The sequence below is a fragment of the Ovis aries genome, chromosome 1 (genome assembly GCF_016772045.2).
Source record: "Ovis aries strain OAR_USU_Benz2616 breed Rambouillet chromosome 1, ARS-UI_Ramb_v3.0, whole genome shotgun sequence".
NCBI lineage: Eukaryota > Metazoa > Chordata > Mammalia > Artiodactyla > Bovidae > Ovis > Ovis aries.
The window spans coordinates 266143365-266156023 of NC_056054.1; the positions used below are offsets into that span (position 1 = coordinate 266143365).

At 37.6% G+C, this 12659-nt stretch overlaps 2 protein-coding genes across 21 annotated transcripts in view; both read left to right on the forward strand.

Moving 5' to 3' along the window:
• The window catches only part of PCBP3 (poly(rC) binding protein 3), a 234803-nt gene that overhangs the window by 19008 nt on the left and 203136 nt on the right, over positions 1-12659 (forward strand). The window lies entirely within an intron of this gene.
• Positions 2743-3289, forward strand: LOC105604794 (microtubule-associated proteins 1A/1B light chain 3B-like). Its single transcript, XM_042237960.1, has one exon. The coding sequence runs from the start codon at positions 2839-2841 to the stop codon at positions 3214-3216; it is 378 nt and encodes a 125-aa protein (XP_042093894.1). The 5' UTR covers positions 2743-2838; the 3' UTR covers positions 3217-3289.

Genomic DNA, 12659 nt, shown 5'->3' on the forward strand with positions numbered 1-12659 from the left:
TCAGACACTTTAGGCTCTCAGCCACCTGCCCTAGGATCTGGCCCTAGAATCTGGCCCTAGGCACCAGAGGGCCTACACAAACTTCAGGATACTGTGTACTCTGCAGCCAGCAGCGTCAGGACCCCACCAACTAGTGGTCCAAAATTGCCCTGAGACCCCTGGGTCATGCAGCTAAATCCTAGGACCCAGAACTATCTGTCAGAAGGCCAGCACTAGCCCCAGGACCTGGCTTCACCCACCAGTGGTCAGGCACCAGCCCCGGGAACTTCCGGATTCTTACCTTACCCATCCATCAGCAGATGGGCACTAGATCTAGGAACACCTGCCTCATAAGACACACCCCAGAACCTGGCCTTGTCCACCAGTGAGCCAGCACTAGCCCTGGGAACCACCAGATATCTGCAGCCAGCTACCTTGTGACCTGGCCCCACCAACCAGTGACTGGCAGCCTCTGCATTAGGCAGGGCCTGGAACCAACCACTGTGTGGGTCACTATGCCTACTAGACCACTCATAATAGTCAATCCACCACAACAGAAGGACTGTATAATGGACATAGTGGGCAAACTTAGATCATATAGCTCTGGTAACCAACAGTGAGTCTTCTTCTGTGACACATAGGATGTCTCCTTAAAAAGGCAACATCTCCAAGGCTGGGAAATGTAAAAACAGTGAATTAGGCAGAATGAGGAGACAGAGGAACATGTTACAAATGAAGGAGCAAGATAAAGCCCTAGAAGGAGAACTAAGTGAAATGGAGATAGGCAGTCTATCCAATAAAGAGTTCAAATAATGATCATAAAGATAATCAAAGAACTTGGGAGAAGAATGGATGAACAGAGTGAGAAGTTAGAAGTTTCTAGCAAAGAGTTAGAAAATATAAAGAACAACCAAACAGAGGACTACAATAACATAAATTAAAAATACATTAGAAGGAATCAACAGCTGATTAAATGATGTAAAGGAATAGATGAGCAACCTGGAAGACAGTATTGAAAATCACTGATGCTTAATGGCAAAAGGAATAAAAAGAAATGAGGACAGTTTAAGAGACTTCTGGGACAGCATCAAACATAGTACCATTCACATTTTAGGAGTCCCTGAAGGAGAAGAGAGAAAGAGGCAGAGAACCTATTTAGAGACAAAATAGCTTAAAAGTTCCTTGACTTGGGAAAAAAAAGAACAGACATCCAGACATCCAGGTCCAGGAAACAAAGAGAGTCCCAAGCAGGATCAGCCAAGCAAGGATAACACCAAGACACATTGTAATTGGCAGAAATTAAAGATAAAGAGAGAATATTAAAAGAAACAAGGGAAAAGTGACAAGTTAAGTACAAGGGAATACCCATATGTCTATCAGCTGACTTTTCAGTAGAAACTTAAAGCCAGAAGCAAGTGGGGAAGGGAAAAACCTACAACTAAGAGTACTTTTCCTAACAAGGCTTTCATTCATTTTCATGGAGAGATTAAAAAAAAAGTTATAGACAAGCAAAAGTCTCAGAGTTCATCACCATCTTAACAAGTTCAAACCAGCTTAACAAGAAATGTTAAAAGGACTTCTTTAAGTGAAAAAGAAAAGTCCACAACTAGAAACACGAAAATTACAAAAGGAAAAGTCTCACTGGCAACGGCAAAAGCACAGTGAAGGTTGTAAATCAACTATGTACAAAACTGGTAGGAAGGTTAAAAGATAAAAGTAACAAAATAGGCTATATATGAAATAAGTATTAATACTTAAGGGATACACAGAACAAAAAGATGTAAAATATTATATCAAATCCAGCAATCATAGAGAGAGAAGAGTAAAAATACAGGGTTATTAAAGTATGTTTGAACTTAAGAGATAAGTCACTTAAAATAGTCATATATGTATAGGTAAATATAAACTTCCTAGTAACCACAAAAATCTATGATAAATAATAATCTATAATTATCTATTACCTATTATTATCTTTAATAAGTTTATAATCCATAAAGAGAAAGGAATCCAAAGGTAACACTGAAGATATTCACCAAATCACAAGGAAAGAGAGCAAAAGAAGAAAGGAAGAAAAAGGAACTAGAAAAACAACCTCAGAACAACTAACAAAATGGCAATAAGGACATACCTATCAATAATTACTTTGTGTGTAAGTAATCTAAATGTTCTAATCAGAAGACTGAGGGTGGCTGAATGGATATAGAAACAAGACCCATCCATAGGCTGCTTATGAGAGACTCATTTCAGATCTAAAGACAGACAGACTGAAAATGAGGGGATGGTAAAAGCTATTCCATGGAAATGGAAATGAGAAGGAAGCTGGGGTAGCAATTTTTATATCAGACAAAAACTGGACTTTAAAACAAAGTCTGTAACAAGAGACAAAGAAGGATATTATGTAGTAACCATGGGATCAATCCAAAAAGAAGGTATAACAATTATAAATATATATGCACCCAAAATAGGAGCACCTAAACACATAAAGCAAATACCAAGAGACATAAAGGGACAAATTAACAGTAACACAATAATAGTAGGGAACTTCAACACCCCACTTGAGTCAATGGATAGACTGTCCAGACAGAAAATTACTAAAGAAACACAGGCCTTAAATGACATTAGATTAAATGGAATTAATAAATATATATGCATAGAACAATCCACCTAGAAGAATACATATTCTTTTCAAGTGCACATGGAACATTCTCCAGGATAGATTACATTCTAGGCCATAATACAAGTTTCATTAAGTTTAAGAAAGCTGACAAGAGAAGTCGCTGTCGCCACCGTCGGAGCTGTCGCCGCCTCCGCCGCCGCCTGGACCCTCCAACTCGCCGCCCCCACCCAGCCTGCAGCGCCATGTCGTCCAAGAAAACCTTCAAACAGCGCCGAACCTTCGAACAAAGAGTAGAAGATGTCCGACTTATCCGAGAGCAGCATCCTACCAAAATCCCGGTAATAATAGAACGATACAAAGGTGAGAAACAGCTTCCTGTCCTGGATAAAACAAAGTTCCTGGTGCCTGATCATGTCAACATGAGTGAGCTCATCAAGATAATAAGAAGGCGCTTACAGCTCAATGCTAATCAAGCCTTCTTCCTGTTAGTGAATGGACATAGCATGGTGAGTGTGTCCACTCCGATTTGTGAAGTGTATGAAAGCGAGAAGGATGAAGATGGATTCCTGTATATGGTATACGCCTCTCAGGAGACTTTTGGAATGAAATTATCTGTGTAAGACTAAAAGAAAAATGCGTCTGTTACAGAATTTTTTAAACCCTTACCAAGGAATAAAAAAGGGATGTTACCAACTGAGGTTGATCAGTTCATCTAATCACCCATCATCAAAACAGTAGTTTCCTGCCTAGGAGATTTAGGAAGTTGGTTTTTTTGTACTTCAAGCAGAAAAACTGAGCTCCAAGTGAGCACATTCAGCTTTGGGAAACTTTATTATTTAACCTAGGCTATCTTGTGTTTTAAATTTAATGTTTAAAAATAAAATACTTTGCATTATAAGTTGCCACTAAAATAGACCTTCAAGTTAATGTTTTTTTTTTCCCCAAAAGAAACTTGCAGTTTTGAGCATTCAGCGAGACATTGTCTTCTCTAGGTTCATAGAAGCTGCCAACTTTTTATAGAAGGGTTTGCAGTCAATTGGAGGACGCTCCTTGAGAGGATCTAAGTATATGTTGTCAGGTGTAGCCACCCACCCCCAATGCATTTGCCATAATAGTTGGCAAAAAGCAGGGTGAATGGGGGTGTACAGGAAATAAGGAAACCATGCTGCTGTCCAGGGTCCCCACTTGCTAGGAAGTGTGTTTCAAGTTAGCACTCTCGTTCCAGAGTTCTCATTTGGTTTGTTCTCTAGAAAGTAACACAGAAGAACACCACTGCTCAATAGGGACCTTGAATAATTTATAATTTTGGTCAAGTTTCTCAGAAGGCCTAGAGAAAGACATTTTTTGTTTTGAATATTCTCTTAAGAGCTCAGAATGGTGCCTGCTTTGATAAACAAGCAGTTACATGGGCTTCATTCTTTGGGACAAAGGTAGAAAACTGCAGGATACTGAAACTAAAAGCATTGAAATTCAGATGCGCGTCTTCTGCCTTTTGGCTTGTAGCTGTAGATGATCCATGTTTTATGTTGTGTGTGACTAAAATCTGTTATTAAAACATTTTTAAGAGTATTTCAGTTGTGACTGTTAGGTCAGGCAGTCATCAGAGTACTCCCACTCCATGTGCATGTCACTTTTGAAAATAGCAAAAGGAAACATTCTTCACAGATATTAATGTCAAACTGTAAACATTTTTGAAGTCCAGCTAGAGTAAATAACGAGTGCTTACTACCTGCATGGGGTTCACTATGTACCATTTTTTGTGAGAGCTGCCACAGAGGATCACAGACCCACTTGAGACTGTACACGCAGCAGGCCACCATTCCCCCTTGTGTATCTAGATGTGTGTGGAAAACCTGTATCTGTTAGTGGCAGTTATTCACTGTAATTGAGGAAGAAAAAACAATATTACTGCATACGGGCACTCAGCCCCATCTGCTCTTCCTGCTGCATGCATCTGTCCACACGTAACTTCTAACATGTATATTTTTACACTATGTACATTCTTAATTAGCCTGTCTTGTGTAGATTGTGTACATCATTATATCTGACATTCTTGTAACTACTGTGTGATCAATAAGATTCCTATAAGAAACTCTGCTTTTTAAAGACAAAAATACCGTGCTGAGAGGGCTGACTTAACTTATATCCCACATTAATGGGTGGTCACTCTATTTATAGGATCTTTAAACCATTTTTAATGAACTAAGGTGAATAAAGGCACAACTAAAAACCATCAAAAAAAAATAAGTTTAAGAAAGCTGAAATCATATCAAGCATGTTTTTCCATCACAAAGCTATCAGAGTAGAAATCAACTACAAGGCAAAAAGCTTCAAAAAAACCCCCATAAACATGTGGAGGTTAAACAATATGCTACTAGGAAAACTCAGCAGTGGCCACAGGACTGGAAAAGGTCAGTTTTCATTCCAATGCCAAAGAAAGGCAATGTCAAAGAATGCTCAAACTACTGCACAATTGCACTCATCTCACACACTAGTAAAGTAATGCTTAACTCCAAGCCAGGCTTCAGCAATATGTGAACCATGAACTTCCAGATGTTCAAGCTGGTTTTAGAAAAGGCAGAGGAACCAGAGATCAAATTGCCAACATCTGTTGGATCATGGAAAAAGCAAGAGAGTTCCAGAAAAACATCTATCTCTGCTTTATTGACTATGCCAAAGCCTTTGACTGTGTGGATCACAATAAACTGTGGAAAATTCTGAAACAGATGGGCATACCAGACCACCTGACCTGCCTCTTGAGAAACCTGTATGCAGATCAGGAAGCAACAGTTAGAACTGAACATGGAACAACAGACTGGTTCCAAATAGGAAAAGGAGTACATCAAGGTGTATATTGTCACCCTGCTTATTTAACTTCCACGCAGAGTACATCATGAGAAACGCTGGGCTGGAGGAAGCACAAGCTGGAATCAAGATTGCTGGGAGAAATATCATTAACCTCAGATATGCAGATGACACCACCGTTATGGCAGAAAGTGAAGAAGAACTAAAGAGCTTCTTGATGAAAGTGAAAGAGGAGAGTGAAAAAGTTGGCTTAAAGCTCAACATTCAGAAAACGAAGATCATGGCATCTGGTCCCATCACTTCATGGGAAATAGATGGGAAACAGTGGAAACAGTGGCTGCCTTTATTTTTCTGGGCTCCAAAATCCCTGCAGATGGTGACTGTAGCCATGAAATTAAAAGACGCTTACTCCTTGGAAGGAAAGTTATGACCAACCTAGGCAGCGTATTAAAAAGCAGAGACATTACTTTGCCAACCAAGGTCTGTCTAGTCAAGGCTATGATTTTTCCAGTAGTCATGTATGGATGTGAGAGTTGGACTATAAAGAAGACTGAGCATCGAAGAATTGATGCTTTTGAACTGTGGTGTTGGAGAAGACTCTTTAGAGTCCCTTGGACTGCAAAGAGATTCAGTCCATCCTAAAGAAAATCAGTCCTGAATATTCATTGGAAGGACTGATGCTGAAGCTGAAACTCCAATACTTTGGCCACCTCATGTGAAGAGCTGACTCACTGGAAAAGACCCTGATGCTGGGAAAGACTGAGGGCAGGAGGAGAAGGGGATGACAGAGGTTGAGATGGTTGGATGGCATCACCGACTTGATGGACATGGGTTTGGGTAGACTCCGGGAGTTGGTGATAGACAGGGAGGCCTGGCGTGCTGCAGTTCATGGGGTCGCAAAGAGTCGGACATGACTGAGCAACTGAACTGAACTGAAATAATGAATCACTTACGAAGTCAAGGAAGAAGTCGGGAAATACAGGGAGACAAATGAAAATGAAAACATAATGATCCAAGATCTATGGGATGTATCCAAAGCAATTCTTAGAGGGAAGTATATAGCAGTACAGGTCTACCTCAGGAAACATGAAAATTCTCAAATAAGCAAACTAACTTACACCTAAAGGAACTAGAAAAAACTAACAAAGTACAAAGTAGAAGGAAAGCAATCATTAAAAATCAGAGGAGAAATAAATTTAATAGAGACTTAAAAAATAATAGAAAAAAATCAATGAAATTAAGAGCTGGTTCTTTGACAAGATAAAGAAAATTGATAAACCTTTAACCAAACTCATCAAGAATAAAAAGAGAAGGTTGAAATAAAACCAGAAGCAAAAATGAGGTTACAACTGATATCATGGAAATAAGAAAAAATTATAAGGGATTACTTTAAAAAACTATATGGTAATAAAATGCATAATGTAGAAGAAATGGAAAAATCTCTAGAAATGTATAATCTCCCAAGAATGAACCAGAAAGAAACAGAAAATATGTAGAAACGAATTACCACTAATGAAATTGAATTAGTAATTTAAAAATTCCCAGCAAACAAAATTCCAGGGCCATATGGCTTTGCAGATGAATTCTATCAAACATTTAGAGAAGAGTTAACACCTATCATTCTCAAACTATTAAAAAAAAATCAGAGGAAGAAATGCTTCCAGACTCACTGGATGAGGCCAGCATTACCCTGATTCTAAAACCAGAGAGAGATGTCATGCAAAAATAGAAAGTCATAGTCCATTATCACTGATGAACATAGATGCAAAAATCCTCATCATAATATTAGCAAGATGAATCCAACAATATATTAAAAGGATGATATGCTGTGATTGAGAGGAATTTATGCCTGGGAAGCAAGGATAGTTTAACATCTGCAGTTTAATAAGTGTGATACACCCTATTAACAAATTTAAGAATAAAAATAATGTTGAGTTGGCCATAGTTTTGTGCATTTTCTTCTGTAAGATGGCTATACTAGTTCTTAGTTGTCTTTAACTTCATTCAAAAGAATTTTGTTAGATTGTATTGTGACAGCTGACATATCAGCATACATTAAAAAAACATTAAAATTGGTGAATTTTTGTGTAGCCATTTTAATATTGAAGTTGGAAGAAAAAAAGGAACATTTTCAGCCTGTTATATGTTATTATTTCAAGAAAGGTAAAACACAACTGAAACACACAAAAAAAGATTTGTGCTGTATATGAAGAATGGATGTTTTTGAACTGTGGTGCTGGAGAAGACTCTTGAGAGTCCCTTGAACAGCAAGGAGATCAAATCAGTCATTTCTAAAGGAAATCAACCCTGAATATTCACTGAAAGGACAGATGCTGAAGCAGAAGCTCTAGTACTTTGGCCGCTTGATGGGAAAAGCTCACTCACTGATACTGGGAAAAATTGAGGGCAAGAGGGAGAAGGGGGTGACAGAGGGTGAGATGGCTGGATGGCATCACTGACTCATTGGATATGAGTTTGAGCAAACTCAGGGAGATAGTGATGGACAGAGAAACCTGACATGCTGCAGTTCATGGAGTCAAAAAGAGTTGGAGACAACTAGTGACTGAACATTAACAGAAGAGTATGTTGCATTTCTATGCAATACAATGAACTATCAGAGAAATTAAGGAAATAACCCCATTTGCAGTCTCATCAAAAAGAATAAAACGCCTAAAAATAAACCTAATTAAGGAGATAAAAACCTATACTCAGAAAATTATAACACACTGATGAAAGAAATTGAAGATGATAGACAGATGGAGAGATATACTGTGTTCATGGATTGGAAGAATTAAAACTGGTAAAATGACCATATTGTACAAGACAATCTACAAATTCAGTGTAATCCCTATCAAAATACCTGTGGAACTTTTCACAGAGCAAGAACAACTAATTTTAAAATTTGTTTGGAAACACAGAAAACTTGGAATTATCAAAAGAAGCTTGAGGAAAAAAGAACAGAGCTGGATATATCACTCTCCCTGACTTCAGGTTATACTACAGAGCTACAGTAATCAAAACAGTATGGAACTGACAGAGGAACAGACACATAAATCAATGGAATAGATTACAAAGCCTAGAGATAAACACATGCACTTATGGTCAATTAATACATGGCAAAGGAGGCAAGAATATGCTATAAAGAAAGGATAGTCTCTTCAATAAGTGATGTTGAGAAAACTGGACAGCTGCATGTAAAAAAATGAAATAAACATTTTTCTCATACCATATACAAAAATAAACTCAAAGTGAATGAAAGACCTAAATGTAAGACCTAAAACTATGAAGCTTCTAGAAGAAAAATAGGCAGAACACCCTTTGACATAAAATGCAACAATATTTATTTTTTGGATCTGTCTCCTAAAGCAAAGGAGACAAAAGCAAAGTAAGCAAAAGGGGATTAAGAGGTATAAACTGCTATGCATAAACTAAGTAAACTGCAAGGATATATTATATAACACAGGGAAGAGAGCCAATATTTTATAATAACTTTAATGGAGTATAATCTATAAAAGTTATGAATCACTATATTGTACATCTGAAATGAATATATTTTAAATCAAATTTCAATTAAAAATAATATAGAAAATTAAGGTGAATGATAGAAATTCAAATCCCTCAAATGGTAGTATTAGGAGGTGAGGTTTTGGGAGGTGCTTAGGCCATGCTCTTGGAACCTTCACAAATGGGGTTAGTGCCCTTTAAGAGCGGCTCCAGAGAGATCCAGAGACTCTTCCACCCTATGAGGATGGGCAGGAAGGCACTGGCTGTGAACCAGGAAGGCCCTCACCACAAGTGAACTGTGCTGGCACCTTGATCTTGGAATTTTCAGCCTCTAGAAGTGTATGTAGTACATTTCTGTCTATAACTAAACAATAAAATAATATGCTTTTTGAATGGATTGTTCTATAGATATCTATAAGATGTAATTGTTTTATAGTATTGTTGAAATCTGTTTCCTTGCAGATCTTGTCTTTGTTCCATCCTGTATTGAAAATGGAATATTGATGTTTCTAACTGTTATTATTGAATTGTCTAATTGCTCATTCATGTCTTTTAATTTTGTTTCATGTATTCTCAGGATCAGTTGTTAGGTACATATGTATATAATTGTTATATCTTATCAATGAATTGACTCTTTTATCAATATAAAATATCCTTTCTTTGTCTCTAGTAACAATTTTTGTGTTGAAGACCATTTTGTCTGATATTGGTAAAGCCATTCCAGTTCTTGTTTGGCTACTATTTACAAGGTAAATATTTTTTCGACTTTTCACTTTTAGTCTGTTTGTCCCTTTGAATTTAAGAATGCCTCTTGTATATTGCATATAATACATAAAAATTCCATTAACACAATTTCTGCCTTTAAATTGTGATGTGTAATGTATTTACATTTAGTGCAGTTTTGATAGTTCAGTTCAGTTCAGTTCATTTCAGTCACTCAGTCATGTCCAACTCTTTGCAACCCCATGGACTGCAGCACACCAGGCCTTCCTGTCTATCACCAACTCCCGGAGTTTACTCAAACTCGTGTCCATTGAGTCGATGATACCATCCAACCATCTCATCCCCCATCGTCCCCTTCTCCTCTCACCTTCAATCTTTCCCAGCATCAGGGTCTTCTCCAATGAGTCAGTTCTTTGCATCTGATGGCCGAAGTATTGGAATTTCAACTTCAGCATTAGTCCTTCCAATGAATATTCAGGACTGATGTCCTTTAGGATGGACTGGTTGGATCTCCTTGCAGTCCAAGGGACTCTCAACAGTTTTCTCCAATGCCACAGTTCAAAAGCATCAATTCTTCGGCACTCAGCTTTCTTTATAGTCCAACTCTCACATCCATACATGACTACTGGAAAAACCGTAGCTTTGACTAGGCGGTCCTTTGTTGGCAGAGTAACATCTCTGCTTTTTAATAAACTGTCTAGGTTGGTCATAACTTTTCTTCCAAGGAGCAAGCATTTTTTAATTTCATGTCTGTAGTCACCATCTGCAGTGAAGGTGATATTTATTCCTGCCATTTTGTTAATTGTTTTCTTAATGTCTGTCTTTTTTTTTTTTTGTATTCTATCTTCTGTTATTGTCTTCTTTTGTGTTAAATAGATATTTTCTAGTGTGCTCTTTTATTTTCCTTGTCATTTCTTTTACTATTTTTGCTAGTCATATTCTTAGGGGTTGCCTGGAGCTTCTTACCATAATAGTTTATAACAATTTAGCTTGGATTATACCAATTTAATTTCAGCAGTATATAAAAATTTTGCTTTAGTATATTTCCATTTCTCCCCTTCTACTTCATACTGTTATTGTCTTATAAAGTACATCTTTATACATTTTGGGCAGATCAGCACAGATATAATTATTGCCTTTTGCAGTTATCTTTTATTTCAGACAGGAGAAAAAGTTATAAACAAAGATTATATTTATATTATCTTTTTTACTTCTATATTACCTTTTCCAGTGTTCTTTATTTATTCATCTGAATTTGAAGTACTATCTAGTGAATATCATTTCATTTTAGCCTGAAGGACTCCTTTTAGTATTTTTTATAGAGCAAGTTTTCTAGTGACCTAGTCTTTCAATTTTGTTATCTGAGAACGTCTTAATTTTTAATTTCCGTTTGAAGGATAATTTTACTGGAAATAGAATTCTTGTTTTGCAGTCTTTTTCTTTTATAATTTTGAATTTGTCATCTCACAACTTTCTAGCCTGAAAGGTTTCTGGTGAGAAATGGGCTGTTATTTTATTGAGGATACCTTTTGCATGGTAAGTTGCTTCTCTTCCTGCTTTGCAGATTGTCATTGTGTTTTGATAGTTTGATTATGATTTGTATAGGTGTGGCTATCTTGGAATTTGTCCTTAGAGTTTATTGAACTTCTTGGATTTGTTATATTTAAATCAAATATGGCATGTTTTTCACCATTATCTCTTCAAATATTCATTGTACCCCTTTCTCTTCTCTCATTCTGAGGATTTTATTATGCACATGTTGGTGTGGTTGATAGTGTTCATGAAATGATTCTTTTTTGTGTGAGGAAGACTTTGTTCAAAGGGACTACTACATTGGGGTTTTGCAGTGGGAGAGAGATTGTCTTCAGCTCCTCTCTTCATTTTTATTCCTCCATTCCTTAGACTGGAAAATTTCAGTTGACCTGTCTTCACATTTGCCAATTATTTCTGCTCAAATATGCTATTGAATCCTTCTAATGAATATATCATTTTCAGTTATTATACTTTTCAGCTCCAGAATTTTTATATAATGCCTGTTTGTAATTTTTGTGTCTTTGTTAGTAGTCTATCCTTAATCAGACATCATTGTCATACTTTCCTTAAGTCCCTTATACCTAGTTTCCTTTGTTTCTCTAACATTTTAAAATAGATCATATATAGTCTTTGTCTTATGTATCCAACATTAGGGCTTGCTCAGGGGTAGTTTCTGTTGACTGCTCTTTTCCCTGTGTATAGGCCTATTCTCTTGTTTTTGTTTTTTGTGTCTTATAATGATTGGTTGAAAACTGAACATTTAAGTGGGCTTTCCTGGTGGCTCCAGATGGTAAAGAATCTGCCTGTAATGTGGGAGACATGGGTTTAATCCCTGGATTGGGAAGACCCTCTAGAGAAGGGAATGGCTACCCACTCTGGTATTCTTGCCTGGAGAATCCCGTGGACAGAGGAGCCTGGTGGGCTACAGTCCTTGGGGTTGGTTGCAAAGAGTTGGGCACGACTGAGGGGCTTTCACTTTCACAGTATATATGTGTATGTCAGGTGACACAAGCTGCTCTGAAGGTTCAAGTCTGGGATATTTGGTGGTGCTGCTTTTCATGGCAGTTTTTGTTTGTTTGGTGACTTTTCTGAACTAACTCTGTAAAGTCCATGTTGTTTGTCACATATTTACATGAAGTCTTGGTTTGGTAGTGGTCAGCTCACACTTGGGCAGAGACTTCCTTAGATGCTGGGAACCAGCAAGTGTCCTATTCTTTCCTGAAGGGCTCTGTGTGTATCTGTATCAGGGGCATGCTTCAAGATGTAACCAGACAGTTTAAAGCTCTGTGTTAGCCTGTACCTTCTGCTAGCGCAGAGCCTCAGAGTCAGCCAAATGTGAGCACTTGCGGCTGTTTTGGGTCTCCCCTAGGTGTTCATTCACACAGGCTGGATATGACCACTGCCCTCTGTATACAATGTCACCTTTACATCTTCAGGAATATACTGGAGCTTTTCAAATCCCATATAGAAGGCCTACTCCCCAGCTTTTCTTCTTAAG

Coding starts and splice junctions, on each gene's coding strand:
- LOC105604794 (XM_042237960.1), top strand. CDS start 2,839: ATGTCGTCCAAGAAAACCTTCAAACAGCGCCGAACCTTCGAACAAAGA.